The sequence below is a fragment of the Mytilus trossulus genome, chromosome 2 (genome assembly GCF_036588685.1).
Source record: "Mytilus trossulus isolate FHL-02 chromosome 2, PNRI_Mtr1.1.1.hap1, whole genome shotgun sequence".
NCBI lineage: Eukaryota > Metazoa > Mollusca > Bivalvia > Mytilida > Mytilidae > Mytilus > Mytilus trossulus.
Genome location: NC_086374.1, coordinates 12,587,707 through 12,603,524, shown reverse-complemented (window position 1 = coordinate 12,603,524; position 15,818 = coordinate 12,587,707). Strand labels below are relative to the sequence as shown.

Sequence of the window (15,818 nt, the reverse complement as noted above, 5' to 3'; positions counted from 1 at the left end):
GTCAATTATGTAATAAATATTTAGGTAAATTTCAAATATATTTGCATCAAGATTTTTTGTTATAGACATTTTATAGTTGTGCACATCATTTTTAGGTGTCAAAGGAAATTTATCTAAATATGAGAATTCTTTAATAGATTATATGTATGAGCATGTGCCAACTTCCAAAGTACTTTAAACATTTACATATATTTGATTGAATTCTAATGCATTTATCTTGAAATTCTATTTTGAAAATAAGAACCAACAGTTTTTTAAAACTTGTAGATAGATAATTTTTAACACCTAAAAAATCAATCCAAATCAAATTTTTCTTGGATTTCATATTAGGTTGAAAGCCCTGCACTTTCAATTTTTCCACTTTTGGAGGCCAAAGTCAGAATATCATGTTCTATATATGAATAAAGTTTGTTGAATCAGATAACATAATTTTCAGTTATTGTGAACATGCCAGTTGATGGAATATTTTATTACAAGCAAAACAAAAATCTGCCATTGTGTTGAAGAAGATTTAAATTTCTACATTTTGTTTTATCTGAAACAATCCAATACAGTCCAATATCCAGGCCACAGATACAGAACATATCTTCTCCTTTCTGATTAGTTCATTACGTGAGTTGTTGTCATGGACAACAAAAATATAGCACTTTGATAAAGGTCCACTATTTGGTGCATGATAAGGCACAGTTGGTATTTTAGGTATGTGGTCAAGCTTTGGTTCTCTCGTAAGAATCTGACCGCCACCAGATTTAACCAGTTCTATCAAGTCTTCCTTTTGAGGAGTTGGATATTCAAAATTTCCACAGAAATAAAACTGGTAACCATCAAATAACTTTGGTTGCTGAAAAAGCAAGGAAAATAATCTGTTAAATTTTATAACTTTTCTATTAAATAATTATAAAACCACTTTAGTCCCAGAAAATGCTAATTAAAAATATTTGCATACTGAAAGTTTAAGTCCTAATTTGAAGCAATCAAACAACATCTAACATAATTTGATGATGAAACAACATTAAACATGTATCAATTTCTATTGAACTCTGGCAACCATTGTTATTTCCCCTTAAAGAAATAATACATTATGCTAAGTGGTTTCCAAAAAATTACATAATATATTTGTGGTTTCATTTAAGATTTCATCTTGGGCATGTATGCTTCTTATTATTTCATTTCCATGATACAAATGTAATCCCCTAAAAGAAACAAACCATAGCAAAATGTCTTGAAAAATTACTTTTTTTTCTTGATCTTTCTTGTTTAAGGATGTATTTAGGTGAAGTTTTGGCATTTGTGTCAAATATTCAGACTCCTTGGTGTTTTTCCATACAATACTAGGTAAAATGTTTTGCCCTATAACACCAATTTATTTTTTCATACAAGATTAAATAGCTCATAAAAGGTCATTTACCAAAATTATAGCAGATTGTTGATTTTCTTTTTTTGATTTGAGACCCAAATAATACCAATGCAAATAGAAAGTAAAAGTCTGAGTCAGCCTTTTCCCGCCATATTTTAAATATCAAATACTCGAAAAGGAGGTCCATGACCTATCAATATTTTTGGCTTATTTTGATTCTTAACCAAAGCTCTTTTGACTTTTAGTATCAATTATAAATTCTTGATTTGTTGAATTTCACAAACCCTCATCTGAGTACATCCTTAAGGCTGATATTTTTCACTAACATTACTGATCATGGTTGAGTTAAGAAGGTTATACAACAAGTATTACATGAAATCAACATTATCAAGGATTTATGTATTTAATTGAAAATACAGGACAAATGAACTTTGTCAGACGAAATTTATCCCTTACAAACATTCCGCACACCAAAGACAGTTACGTATTAATGCTTCTCTAATTCTTCATCAATTTATCCCTTTCTGCACCCATGGTATAAAAAAAAATAATCAACGAGTGGTTTGTTTGATCTCAGTACTTCATTGGTTAAAATACGATTATAACGTCAAATTTTCTTGATTTCTTCTGAATTTCCTATTGTGACGGCATGAAAAAAGGCGACCATGTCTGATGACGTCACATAGAAAGAACACATCTTTTTGCAGATCATTCGAAAAGAAGGAATAAGTTTGCCTGCATAATGTTAGAAAATCATTAGAGAAACAGATTCCACCACCAAATCTCGTGTAATACGATATTTATCCACTCTCAACAGTTAAATTTTAAAATGCTCAGGCAAGCCTTGCATTTTAAATTTGAATATTTAACTGTCTCCAGTGAATAAATATTGTATTACACTCGATGCAGTGGTAGAATATATATTTATTAAAATATATGAGAAACAAACCTAACATTGAAAACTGAACTTTGACAATAAAACATGAAATGAAAAGTTCATAAATCCCCCGACAAAGTAACTTGGGCACCATAAAATTATGCCATGTACACAACATTTTGACCTATTGCTTATAGTATCCAAGAAAAAGACTAGAACACCAAAAACTAAACATTGCTATCCAAGTCTACATTTTGTGGCTTTCATTGTAGGTGACACAAACATTATTAATCTCTTTTCAGGAAGAATAGGTTTTAACTTCTGTAAGATGTAGTTACTATTTGATCCAAGTTTGAATAAAATGAAAATATTCATAGGACGAACATACTGATGAACACAGAGAAGTATATCTCCTATTTTTTAAAGCAGGGTAAAAGCGTGGTAGAAAAAGACATTGTTTTCTTTTTTTGTACAAAGAATACACAGTAGCTTTATAACAGGTTTACCATATAAAAGTGTGATAGCTTAGTTACCTGATTTTTCCTGTTGATCCTGCCTTTCTCTGCTGCATGAGATTCAATGTTCTGACTTGAACCAGGAATCTCAAAGGCTTCTTCACAAACTTTATCACCAAATTCTAAACACATGTTCACCCCTAGAATAAAAAAACAAAGCAGAATAATATAACTGGAATCTTTTCTACTATCAAAAATCATGAACATATTCAACTTTTTTCTTAAAACAATAAATATATCAAATTGTCTGTTGGGAAATACACAAGGATCAAGTAGAATGAAGAAAAATGCTACATGAAACTGTGCCTATTGTTGTGTGTGTGTTTTTACATTGGCTAGAGGTATAAGGGGAGGGTTGCAGTGGCGGATCCAGGAATTTTCAAAAGTGGGGGCCCACTGACTGACCTAAGAGGGGCCCCGCTCCAGTCACGCTTCAGTGATTCCCTATATAAGCAACCAAATTTTTTCCCAAAAAGGGGGCCCTAAACTCGCCTCTGGGTTGATATCTCATAAAACATGTTAATCATGTCACATTTTGGGCCTGTCCCAAGTCAGCAGCCTCTGGCCTTTGTTAGTCTTGTATGATTTTTGATTTTAGTATATTGTGTATATTTCAGAGTTTATTACTGAACTAGTATCCATTTTTGTTTTCCGCCAGTGCACACCTGTGAGTACGGGAGTATCTCGATGCATTGAAGACCCATTTGTGGCCTTCAGCTGTTGTCTGCTCTTTGGGTAGGCTTGTTGGTCTTTTTAAAACATTCCCCATTTCCATTCTCAATTTTATAGGTTTGAATATCTTACAAATAACTTTTACTGAAAGTCTCAGTATTTGACAGTTTGAATAAACTGTTGAAATAGAGATACATCTCACCACTATGAAATGAATACAGATACTATAAATGAGTCCAATTCTTCATTAAAATAAATAGAATGTGTCCATAGTACACAGATGCACCACTCACACTATCATGTTCTATGTTCAGTGGACTGGGAAATTGGGTCAAAATTGTAATTGGGCATTAAAATTAGAAAGATTTTATCATAGGGAACATGTGTACTAAGTTTCCAGTTGATAAGACTTCAACTTCATTAAAAACTACCTTAACCAAAAACTTTCACCTGAAGCGGCAATGACGGACGAACAATTGAACAGACCTGAAAATGTACTGCCCTTAAATGGGGCCAAAAAATGAAATGTTATCTAAACTAATTTAAGAAAGCTCTTATTTGTGGAACAAAATAAAACAAAAATCTCTTTGTGTTAGAAAATGAGGGTATTCTGTTTAAAACAAGTAGTTGATATTTGTTGAATCTGAAAATGCATCACACAGTTGATTGTTAACACAAAGCCTGGTTTAAATTTTAGGAAGATCAAGTTTGTATTTCCTAAAAAGAATGAGATGGACAGACATAGGCTAAGAAAAAAGGACACAGTCACACATCAAACCCTAGTTTTAGAGCAGAGATTTAACTAATATAAATAAACATACATTCAAAATTGACAATCCATTTGCCATTAACAACACCATGCATGTATTTGAATGTTCTGGCACACATTCCATCTTTATTACAGGATGTTACTATATGTGTTACTGAAAAATACAACAAAATCATGTTATCAAAGTGAACTCGGTATCAATTATCTGACATCAAAATCATGTTATCACATAAACATTTGTCTCAAATCACCCATCTCCTATAGCATTTTAAAGGGTGATCTAATATGACGTCCTTATTAGGCTTTGTAAACAAAGTCATGTTCTAATTAGCACAAAATATGTTTGACAAATATGCTCAAACTTACAGTTTATATTCAATGTTACTTTAATCAAATATATTCATTTTAGCTTACAACTTTTGTTATATATTGTTTATCGAACAGCATTTATTTACCCTGCTTTTAGTTTTTAAACTTGTCAGATATAAAATGTAATGTTCAGACTCCACAGGGAGGAAACATAACAGTCAACTTTTTAAGATATTTGTGTACTCTTAACCTTACAAAATACTGTATTTGTCGTATTAGAATCAAAATAATTTCTTCCATGTCATGCTCTTTGCTCATTTTAATAAAGGGCTGCGCTTTAGTGCATGATACGCCCGTTGCTCTTTTAACTTGTCTTTTAATGAATTTATATGATCAACTAGAAATAGTGTGAGCCCTGTCAAATACCCCCCACCCCCCCAAATAATAAATAAAAATGCACAAAAAAATTGGCACTATTATAGTACAAACGTATGACATTCATGGAACCTATTTTTTACAAGAAATTTAACGTTTTAAATTGAACTAAACATTTTTCAAATTTTATGTTTTCATCAGATTTTATTAAGTATTATTTGTTACATCAATAGATATAAACAATTCACCAAAGTTTCATGGACATTGGTGAAAGCCTTTTTGAGTTATTGTCCGAAGTGTTAAAAATCCCCCTTTTCTTATGAATAAAGCCCCATAAATCCAAAACTTAAAATCTAAAATTTAAAAAACCGAAAGGGAGCTTACGTCAATAGATATAAACAATTCACTTAAGTTTCATGGAAATTGGTGAAAGTGTTTTTGAGTTATTGTCCGAAGTGTGGACGACGGACAGACAGACGGACGGACAGAGGTATACCATAATACGTCCCGTCCCGGGCGTATAAAAAGGGTAGGCATTATATCTGACCATATTTATATGTTGTTAATGCTCAGAGAAAATATCGACAAATATAGTACCTACCCGTGTTACAATGTGCATGGAACATGACATGAAGGGAATATTATATAGTTATCACAAAGACATTGCTTTAAAATGATCTTACTTATATTATCTTATTACAGATCGACAGGAGTGCCATCATAGGCATCAAATTTAAATTTTCTATCTTTGACACAACACTATAAAAAGCTAAACAATCGCCAATATTTCAAATATACTGCAGAATATTTTCTCTCTAAAAAAAAATATAATCACTTATTTGGATAACTTTTAAAAGTTCTTCCAAAATCAAAAAATGCTTTAACCAAATGTCAGATATTAGGAATGAAAAGAAGAATAAGTTTTTTGTTTGAAATTGTGATGTTCTGCTCGTTTATATATGTGTCACATTTTGTAAAGTCAATGCTACAGAAAAGCGTTTATTCTATCAAAAATTCCCTGGCTTTGGACAGTTTAATACACACAAATACTGTCTAAGGCCAGACTTTTTTTATTATCTGTTTAACGAGAAAATTTGTAAAAAAATAGGGTCGAGGGGACGAAATAAAAAAAAAAATAAAAGTGCAAAATTGGTCCAGTCGACACTAAAAATAAAAATAAAACCAATCTAAGTGACCTTTTTTTTTTTTTTTTTTTAAGAATTTATCAAAATACAAGAACAATGGAAAAAAACAGACCTCTAGATTGTGAGCTGGGCTACTAAAATTTTGATAAAATTTAGTTCAAAATACAAACATCATTTCTAGGAATAATTTGGTCTGGGCTACCAGCTTGAGTTTCCTAAGTTTTATTCCGGTGTAGGGTGCAAACGTGTACTGTAGGACGGGGAGGACAGGGGTAAGGGAGACAGGGAGAAAGGGGGTAGGAGAAAGGAGAAAGAGGGTGAGAGAAAGGAGAAGGGGGTAGGAGAAATGAGAGGAAGGCTGGGAGAAAGGAGAAAAAGTTGAAGAAAGGAGAAAAAATAAAATATCTCTCCTTTTAAAAAATGATCTAATATTTCAAGAAAAAATATCAAAAGGAGATGTTTTATTCTAATGGGAGAAAGGAGAACAGGGGTAGGAGAAATGAGAAATGGGGTAGGAGAAGGGAGAAGGGTACCCCCTGTCCTCCCCCTCCTGTAGGGTGCGAAAGTGAAAGGGGGTGAACGTGAATAAAAAAAAATGTTGTTTTTCAAATGATTTGGTCCCATCCATACACAAAATTCAAAAAGCATTATTGATTTTAATTGATATCTTTGATACTATTTTAATATGCATACTACGATACTACTTCAAAGGAAAAATATAAACCCAAACTCTTCCAAAACGTTGACCGGCATGTCAGGTTCAACATCTGCCTCGTTGGTTATAATGCGGCTGATGCCAACATCTTCCGGTAACTCATTGGACAACATGACCCCGATTGCCTCATCTCTATTACACTTAACAAATTTGAGCGAACACGAACTTCTCTCTAGTGATCGGACTTAAAGTTTAATGTAAAAAAACGGTCCCTTCCCGGAAGTCACCGTTTTGTTTGACCATGCGACAAGAGATAAATTAATAATCGCGGACCCGAACTCATACTTTTTTTTTTTTTTTGAGGATTTCGTTACAGTCGGCGGAAAAAATAAAAATAAAAGTAGGAAGCACTACTTTTATTTTTATTCTGAAATCGGACAATGTGGAGTCGGCGGATCTCGTTAAACAGATAATAAAAAAAGTCTGGCCTAAGACACATAAACCTGTGTTTACCTTCAGGACAGAAATCCTCTACCACTCTGCCCTGTATAACAGTTGCACACTTCTGCAGTAATATTTTCTGCTCTCTAGATAAAGCTGTGTGCAGTAAACATGGCTGCTGGTATTCTAGTACATCTACAACCTGAAAATAAATTAGTAGCTCTGGTTACAGACATGAATAGATCTGAATAATTAGTATCTCAAATACAAAGACTGTCTTGTCTAGGTTTTTGTAGTGTATGGTATATGTTCAAAGATTTATATAACATCAATTTCAAATGTTTTTTGCAGATAAATTAACAAAGAAATAGACTTGATCCTATTTGATGTTTTAATGTGAAGCATCTATTACTGTGCTGATTCCCCCCTACTTTTCCCAAAACATAAAGAGAGCATTATAGCATCAAGGATCCATAGTGCTTTATGAGTATCCTTTATAAAAGCAGGTTTTCAATTTTTAACAAATAATGCTATTTCCAATCTTTATTTGGTGCTAAAAGAAATACTGGGTATAGAACACTGTAATGAACTCTACACAAATCTCCAACATGTAACATGTCAATATTTCAATGCCCTCACTTAACAGTAAGATCTCTGACATAACTAAAAAGGTCAGATACTTGGGAAATTTCCTAAAGTCAGAGTAAACTATTTTATCAGTAGGTCAATTTCTGTTCAGTTGAACTTGTATTTCAAGACTTGTTACAATCCTACTCTATAAATAACTGTATTGCTTGATTATCTTCAATTTCCAAATCTACATTTGATCTTTGTTATAGGAAGAAAACCTTTTAAGTTGTTTTTTTTTTAATTTACAATTTTGTTAAACAAGAGGTTCTCAAGAGCCTGAATCGCTCACCTTAATTTTTTTGGTTAAATCTCTCATCAATGATTATTTTGGCTTTTCAATTTATTTAAATGTTCTTTGAATTGTCCTATTTTCTTCAAAAGCAAAAAAATATTCATTTTCTCTTATGTTCTATTTTAGCCATAGGAGCTATGTTTCTTGACATACAAGGAAATGAAATATAAAATTTATACTAGATACTCTGAAACTCATTTAGCCTAAGTTTGGATGAAATTGATACAGCAGTTTCAAAGGAGAAGATTTTATAAAGTAAGTCAACATGATGAACAAATTGTGAAAAAAAGTCTTTAAAGGGCAATAACTCCTTAAGGGGTCAATTGACAATTTTGGTCAAATTGACTTATTTGTAGATCTTACCTTGCTTAAAATTTTTGCAATTAACAGTTTATCTGTATCTATAATAATATTCAAGATAATAACCAAAAACTGCAAAATTTCTTTAAAATCATCAATTCAGGGGCATTATACCTGAAAAACCAGTTACCCAATTCGGCTGAAAATTTCAGGACAGGTAGGCCATGACCTAATAAATACTTTAACGTCTTGTTTTATTTGCTCTAAATGCTGGAGTTTTTGAGATATAAGCCAAAAACTGCATTTTACCCTGTGTTCTATTTTTAGCCATGACGGCCATGTTTTTGACGAAATAAAAAATAAAGCACAAACTTTATTTTATACACCCTACTGATCATTCAGTTTAAGTTTGGTTGAATTTGGTTGAGTAGTTTTAGAGGAGAAGATTTTTTAAAGTTAGCAAATATATGATGAACAAATTGTGAAAAATTGTCATTAAAGGACAATAACCCCTTAAGGGGTCAATTGACAATTTTGGTCATATACACTTATTTGTAGATCTTACTTTGCTGATCATTTTTGCTGTTTACAGTTTATCTTTATCTATAATAATATTCAAGATAATGACCAAAAACTGCAAAATTTCCTTAAAATTACCAATTAAGTGGCCGCAACCCAATAATGGGTTGTTTGATTCATCTGAAAATTTCAGGGATGATAGATATTGCCCTAATGAACATTTTTACCCCATGTCAGATTTGCTCTATTAAAATGCTTTCGTTTTTGAGATATAAGCCAAAAACTGCATTTGACCCCTATGTTCTATTTTAAGTAACGGCGGTCATGTTTTTTGACGGATCAAAAATAGGATAATCTAAGACTAAGGAACAATCATGCTAAGTTTCATTTAAATCCATTCAGTAGTTTCAGAGGAGAAGATGTTTGAAAAATTGTTAACGACGACGGACGCCAAGTGATGAGAAAAGCTGCTTGAAATCAGTTATGGTAAAAAAAATTATGGGAGATAACTCATGACACCTTATAATACTCAACTATTTACCAGTGGTCACAGATAAAAATGTAGGCAAAATATAGGTAAATAAATAAATGATACATCTCTTATATTAGGACTTAAATAATCCATTTCTATGTTTGGTCTATAAACTATCTAACCTCTGTAGTTTTGCTTGATGAAGTTGTGATATCTGTGGTCAATGCAGCTTTCATGTCTTCTGTGACAGCAAAATCTTCTGGAGTTAAACCATGGATATTCCTACAAACAATGAATATTTTTAGAATAATATTGGAAATATGAAAATAGGTCAAATAAGAAAATTTTTAAATGATAAAGCACAACAAAATAACAATATCCCCCCCAAATTTTTTTCAAGGTAAACCAATGTGAAACAAGAGTGTGTCATAGTACATGGATGCCCCATCCGCACTATCATTTTCTATGTTCAGTGGAAATGGGGTAAAATCTTTAAATGATAAAATCGGCATCAAAATTAAAAAGATCATGTCACAGGCCAGAAAACATAATGCCCATAAATGGGGCATAAAAAAATCCCTACATTCTATTGAACCTTTTTTATCAGTTGTTAATGAAGTGTCAGTAAATTCATATACATATTTTGTTTACCATTACAAATTTTATAATTCCTGTAAATAAGCAATGGATATTTATTTTCCTTTTTACTATTGATTGTAACTACTTTGGGCCAAAAATAAATAATTGTTTGTTTCCCCAAACCCGACCCTATCAAGTCAGGTGTGGGTAGGTAGGTAGGTAAATTATTTTATTTTTTTGGTAAATATGGTTTTTTTTGGTACTTGTAAATAGGAAATTACAAACCATCATTATGGGGCAGTATTATAAATTCTAGAGTGTATTAAGCTATCAGTTTCTTCATGTCAGATTTATTAAATAAAGCTCTATGTATAATTTGAAATGGTTTATTTAATTGGGTCTCTTTTGGGTGGTAATTATCCAATAATGACACAGCTGCACAGAAGGCACATGTATCGGGCTGTGCCACGGAAGAGTCATAATACGGAAATTCCACAGGAGTATCAGTCTATCTGTAGGTGCACACTCACCACGCCTTCAACAGCATCACCTGAAATAAAGAACAACAGAGATCTTTTATAAATAAAAAATAATATTCTAGAGTACTTTGTATATATCTATTGGGAACTTTCAATGAAGAAAGTGTCTAAAATACTGAGCCTTCTGTTTATTACATTAAGCAGTATAATCTGTCAGAAATCTGTCCAAGTTCAATGTCAGAGAGTGTACTAGTAGAATGAAGTTCATACTGTTCATTGAAGTATGCAATTTTCCACTGAAAGAAGGATTTGAACATTGAAACCATATCAAACACTGAATAACTCAGTGCATATCAAATATGTTAAATGTGGAAATTTCATTCAAGGTTGGGTCACAAAATCATATTATGCAAGACCATGTTAACTTATTATATACAAAAAGTTATAAGAAAATCTTTTTTGGAATACTATGAAAGCAAACCTTCAGGTGTGATAACAGATCCACAACAGTAGTCATACTCGGTTAGCACTTATTCGAATGCTCTGGATTCTCAAACAGTTACCATTGTGGCAGCCTTCTTCCAGAGAAGTATGTATGGGCTGTCTGCTTTTACAAGACTAGTGTGGAGTGATCTACTTTTATTAGGGACCAAATGATTAATTTAAATCAATTGCTTTCAGGCCTGGGGTCAAACTAGTAAGGGCATAAGGAAATCATTATTGAATGTAGGTAAAGGGTTTGAAAAAGTTTGCAAGAAAAAGAATGCAAACAAAGGTGGGGAGACTTTCCTTATCCTAAAAAGGCTACCTTTGCTTGCAAGAAATAGATGTTGGGACGGTCACTTATTATGCATACCTGTTAACTTTTTAATAGCTTCTTCTTTTCACTTAAAAAGTTTGTTGACAGCTTGACTGGCTCCCATCATTTTGTCAAAGGTATTACCAACATTTGAAGAGGAGGCTTCTTTTTCTGTAGAGGTGCCATCAATATTAATGTCAATTTTAATGCAAAATTTCAAAAACTTAAATAGGTATAGGAAGATGTGGTATGAGTGCCAATGAGACAACTCTCTATCCAAATAACAATTTATAAAGGTAAACAATTATAGGTCAAGGTACGGCCTTCAACACGGAACCTTGTCTCACACTAAACAAGCTATAACTGTATAAAGGCTCGTAGAAAGGTCCCCAAAATTGCAAGTGTAAAACCATTCAAAGGGGAAAACCCACAGTCTAATCTATATAAGAAAAACGAAGAACGAGAAACATGTATAATTTACTTAAACAAAGAGTCTTTATTAAAGTCTAGTGCCAGTTTCATGTAATCACCGTACGGCGTAGTGTGGACTAAAAAGTTTCTGTAGAACCACTTTTGGATACACGGATGTGTTTGTTTTTTGTCAAGAGCATCCTCCTCCTCTTCAGTCAATTTTAAATCGGCGATATCGTCTTCACATGTCTTCAAATATTTCCTTCTTCAAAATCTGCGCAACACATTTGTTACCAAGTCTTTCTAAAGTTTCCAGCCAAATAAACGGCAATAAAAACTGATTGAACGGCGTCCATGTAAATGTATGAACAATCTAGAGAATATTGTTCTGAATATCGTAAAGACCACGTGGAAGAAGAAAGACAAGTCGCGTCACCAAGGCGTTTTCAACAGTGCCGATTACAAAGGCTTTTTGAAGAACAGCGTCTCCTTCTTATTTCTTATGTATTTGACTTTTCCATTTCATAGGAGCACCGCACCACCACATGAATTTTGATAAAAAAAAAATCTACACAAAATCGGCAATAAAATGATTCCGGTCGCGGCGATTTTTCTGGGTCGGTCGGGATTGGAGAAACAAACAATATTTTATTTTAGGCCTTGTAAGAATGGACTTACACAACAATAAAATTGTAGTACTTTAACAAAAATGTAAATTTTAAGCTTATTTCATAGCACAAATGCTGTTATTAAACATCATCACTAACCTACTAGTCAGACATGCCCCATACGACACCAGTAGTCTAACACAATCTAACTGGCCTTGTCGTAAAGCATCGTGAAGGGGTGTATCGTTTTCTGTCCCTGGAACATTTATCATAGCCCCATGATCTAACAGCCTCTTGGCTATTTCTGTATGACCGTAATGCACTGCTTCATGCTGAAAATAAAATAATTAGTTATATACTGCAGCTGTCCTATTTGAGCAGTCAAATTGCATTGACTGTATATTCATATGTGATACACAGTCACTGTGTTTCCATAGAGTTTTATTTATGACGTCAATAAAACATACAGGATTGCGGAAATTTTACGTCGTCCGCTTCAAATTAAAAAATGATTGTTTTTCCCTAAATATTTCATTCAGAACACTTAGAAGAGTTGCAGTATATAAAGAATAACCATACATTGTTTCGAAATATCAATAGGTTATCTGTACTCGGCTCGAAACAGGTAGAAATGCCTGGCACAGCCTTGCTTTCTACCTGTTTCTAAGCCTCGTACAAAAAACATTGATATTTCGAGACAATGTATGGTTATTCTATATGTATACCTTTTTCTAGGGACTTCAGAATAGGGTCTTGTGAATTGCCTACATGAAAAACTACATGTTCAGTTCATATGTTGTTGTTTTTTTTATGGTGTTGGTGTTTCAAAATCTTTAGGTTTTCTGTGCAGAGTTTGTAGACTTTTCATTTCCTTTTTTTTTGCCATAAGTGGTGTCTGTTTTTCTTCAAATTATGGTTTTTAAACAAGGATGTGATGTTACATGTATACAGAACACTCAAGTATAATGGTACGGTACTTGAAATTAAAGATATTACAGTTAAAAGTATCTTAAATTATGACTTTATTTTTTTTATTGTCCATAGTGCACACTTGAATCATAATAAAATCAGTAAATAATAAACATACTGCCCTTGGATGAAGGTGTTAGGTGATTAACAACTTTGGTTAAAAACACCCGCCATTTCGTCTGGAGTGACTTTCACCTCATGTGTTAATAAATGCTAACACATTCATCCAAGGGCAGTATTTTTATAATATTCAAGGCATAAAACTCTGGTGTTTCAGAACAAAATTATTGATTTAAATAATTCTTGGATACTAATCCCAAATTATTTGTTCCAAATATTTTTGTTTGTTTCTGCAAATGATTAGAAAGGAACAACATTTCAAATTATTCAGCGACAAACAAAATTTCAGTTGTGCTTAACATTTACATTTTCATGGTAGGTCAGGGAATTGTTTATGTTACCAACTAATGACAAGACTATTTTCTAACCAGGGGCGTCCATCCTGCATTATCTCGTGCATTGGGTAAGGCTCCAGCTTTAAGTAATTCTTCAATTCTTTTGATATCTCCCTGAAACACCAAGTAAAGCTACATATAATCAACATGATCAAAACAAACAATTAAATCAATTGAATATGAAGTTCTATCAATCACTTGTTTGTTTTACAGGTCAGTTAAAGCAACTTTTAAAAAGAAAAAAAAAACACAACTTTCATGCAGATCGTATGAACTATACAGTATGAAAAAGGCTTATTTATGTTCCTGTTTTTGCACTATAAGTGCCTGTCCCAAGTAAGTAGCCTATTATTCTGTGTTTTTTTTCATAAATCTCTCTTCTGAATTGTTATACAATTGTCATTTAAGGGCCATTAGAAGGTGACTATGCTGTATAAATTTTACTCGTTGTTGAAGGTGAAAAGGTGACCAATAATCTTTAATTTCTGTGTCATTTTATATCACTTACTACATTTCAAATTATAACTGTGTAGTGTCCAAATTCCACTTGAAATGAGTATAATGTTACAAACCTGTTCTTGTTAATCTAAATATATCCTGTATATAATTTGTAACTGACTATCTTAAAATGTCTTATATCACTGTGGCAAAACTAGCCATTAGATACAAAGTTTAATTTTGAAAGTCTGCATCAACTTAATATCATGAAAATGATGCATTCAACTAAAGTTATCTAAGAGAAACAGTGTGTGTCTCATATTGGCAACTTGTTAATCATGACAAATATTGTCTGGTTACTCGCAGGTTGCCAACAGACACTTTACCTTTATAGCAGCTACTTGTAATGGGGTTTCCCCTTTAGCATTCTTTTTCAGTAAAGGATCAACATTTTTCTTTCCACTTCCTGTTAAACTAGTATTCAGCTTGTCCTTGGACTTCCTCTTGCCTTGCTGCTGTGGGGATATATTTATAGATGTATCATGGCTCTGCTGCTTAGGGGAATGACTTCTAGATTTTGTGTTACTTGATTTATTTGGAGATAGACTTCTTCTAGCCTTCTTGTCAGTTGTAGTCATTGTATGTTCATCCCTCAATTCCTGAACTCTATTTGTTACTGCTCCAAGTGAATGTCTCCTACTGGTTTTCCTGATAGGAGATGGAGTCTCTGTGTCTGAATTATTAACCTTCATATCTTTAGACCGTGTTCTCAAATTTCTAGTTTGATTCTTGTGTAGTTTCTTCTTTCTATCAGACGTTTTGGTAGTTTCATTTTTTATTATTATTTCCTTTTTGCCATCCTGAACACCACCAAAACTTCCATCCTCAACATCAGTATAATCAAAGTACTGACTCATTGTGGTCTGGTCAATAGGATACTGTGTACCACTTTTCAGTAATTTATTCCCTTTTATCTTGCGTTTCTTTTTATTTTTGGGGGGAGTTTGTTCTTCCTCTTCACTTAAAGACATTTCTTCTTCTTCATGTTCCTGGTCTGATTCAAGCAACATTTGAGTCATTGTTTTCTGATCTGCTGGAACACTTCTCCTTTTTCTTCTATCTTTTGATGATTGTGTTTCTCTTTCATGATCATTGGTGGAGACATCTAACTGCTCCTTTTTATTCTTCATTGAAGTATGGTCTACACTTTTATCATCCTTTTTAGAATTTATCCTGTTGCTAGGGGATCTGTATGAACCAATGTTTCCTGCTATGGTTTCTGTTTCACATATCAGATCTGAATGTGACTCTGCATAAAACAAATTGTAAATAAATAAACATTTGATAAAGGTGAAAAACATAGGATAGTCCCTATTTTTTTTCCTTCTATTTGCTGTATGTTAGTACATGTACATAAATGTGTATACAAATTACTTTCTAGGTGGTAAAACATAGGATATACCATAAATATGTTGACTCTTATTTGTTGTATGTTAGCACCTTAATTTGTAACCAAATTACTCTTCAGGTATGTTGGGACAATCAAACATATTTCAGTTTCAGGTTATGATACTTGTTAATTTCCCTAAAATGCATAGCTCATGCAATCAAATTATAATTACAGCAGTAAAAGTTTATTTATATAATTACTTCTTTAAAATTTATTGTAAATGTTTGCAAACTCATTCATTTTTGCATATACATGATATACATGTAAGAACAATTTTTGACATGCTTATTATTTTCAAAAAC

The 15,818-nt window shown here is 32.6% G+C and overlaps 1 protein-coding gene across 1 annotated transcript in view; it reads right to left on the bottom strand.

The window, feature by feature from the left end:
- Positions 1–453: 453 nt before the first annotated feature.
- The window catches only part of LOC134706517 (BRCA1-associated RING domain protein 1-like), a 46,055-nt gene continuing 30,690 nt past the window's right edge, over positions 454–15,818 (bottom strand). The window contains exons 4-11 of the mRNA XM_063565530.1: positions 14,453–15,375; positions 13,662–13,742; positions 12,364–12,536; positions 9,511–9,610; positions 7,188–7,317; positions 4,243–4,344; positions 2,768–2,889; positions 454–841 (exon numbers count right to left, since the gene is read on the bottom strand). Coding sequence (XP_063421600.1) covers positions 512–841; positions 2,768–2,889; positions 4,243–4,344; positions 7,188–7,317; positions 9,511–9,610; positions 12,364–12,536; positions 13,662–13,742; positions 14,453–15,375 — 1,961 coding nt within the window. The 3' untranslated portion in view covers positions 454–511. The remainder of the gene's footprint in view (positions 842–2,767; positions 2,890–4,242; positions 4,345–7,187; positions 7,318–9,510; positions 9,611–12,363; positions 12,537–13,661; positions 13,743–14,452; positions 15,376–15,818) is intronic.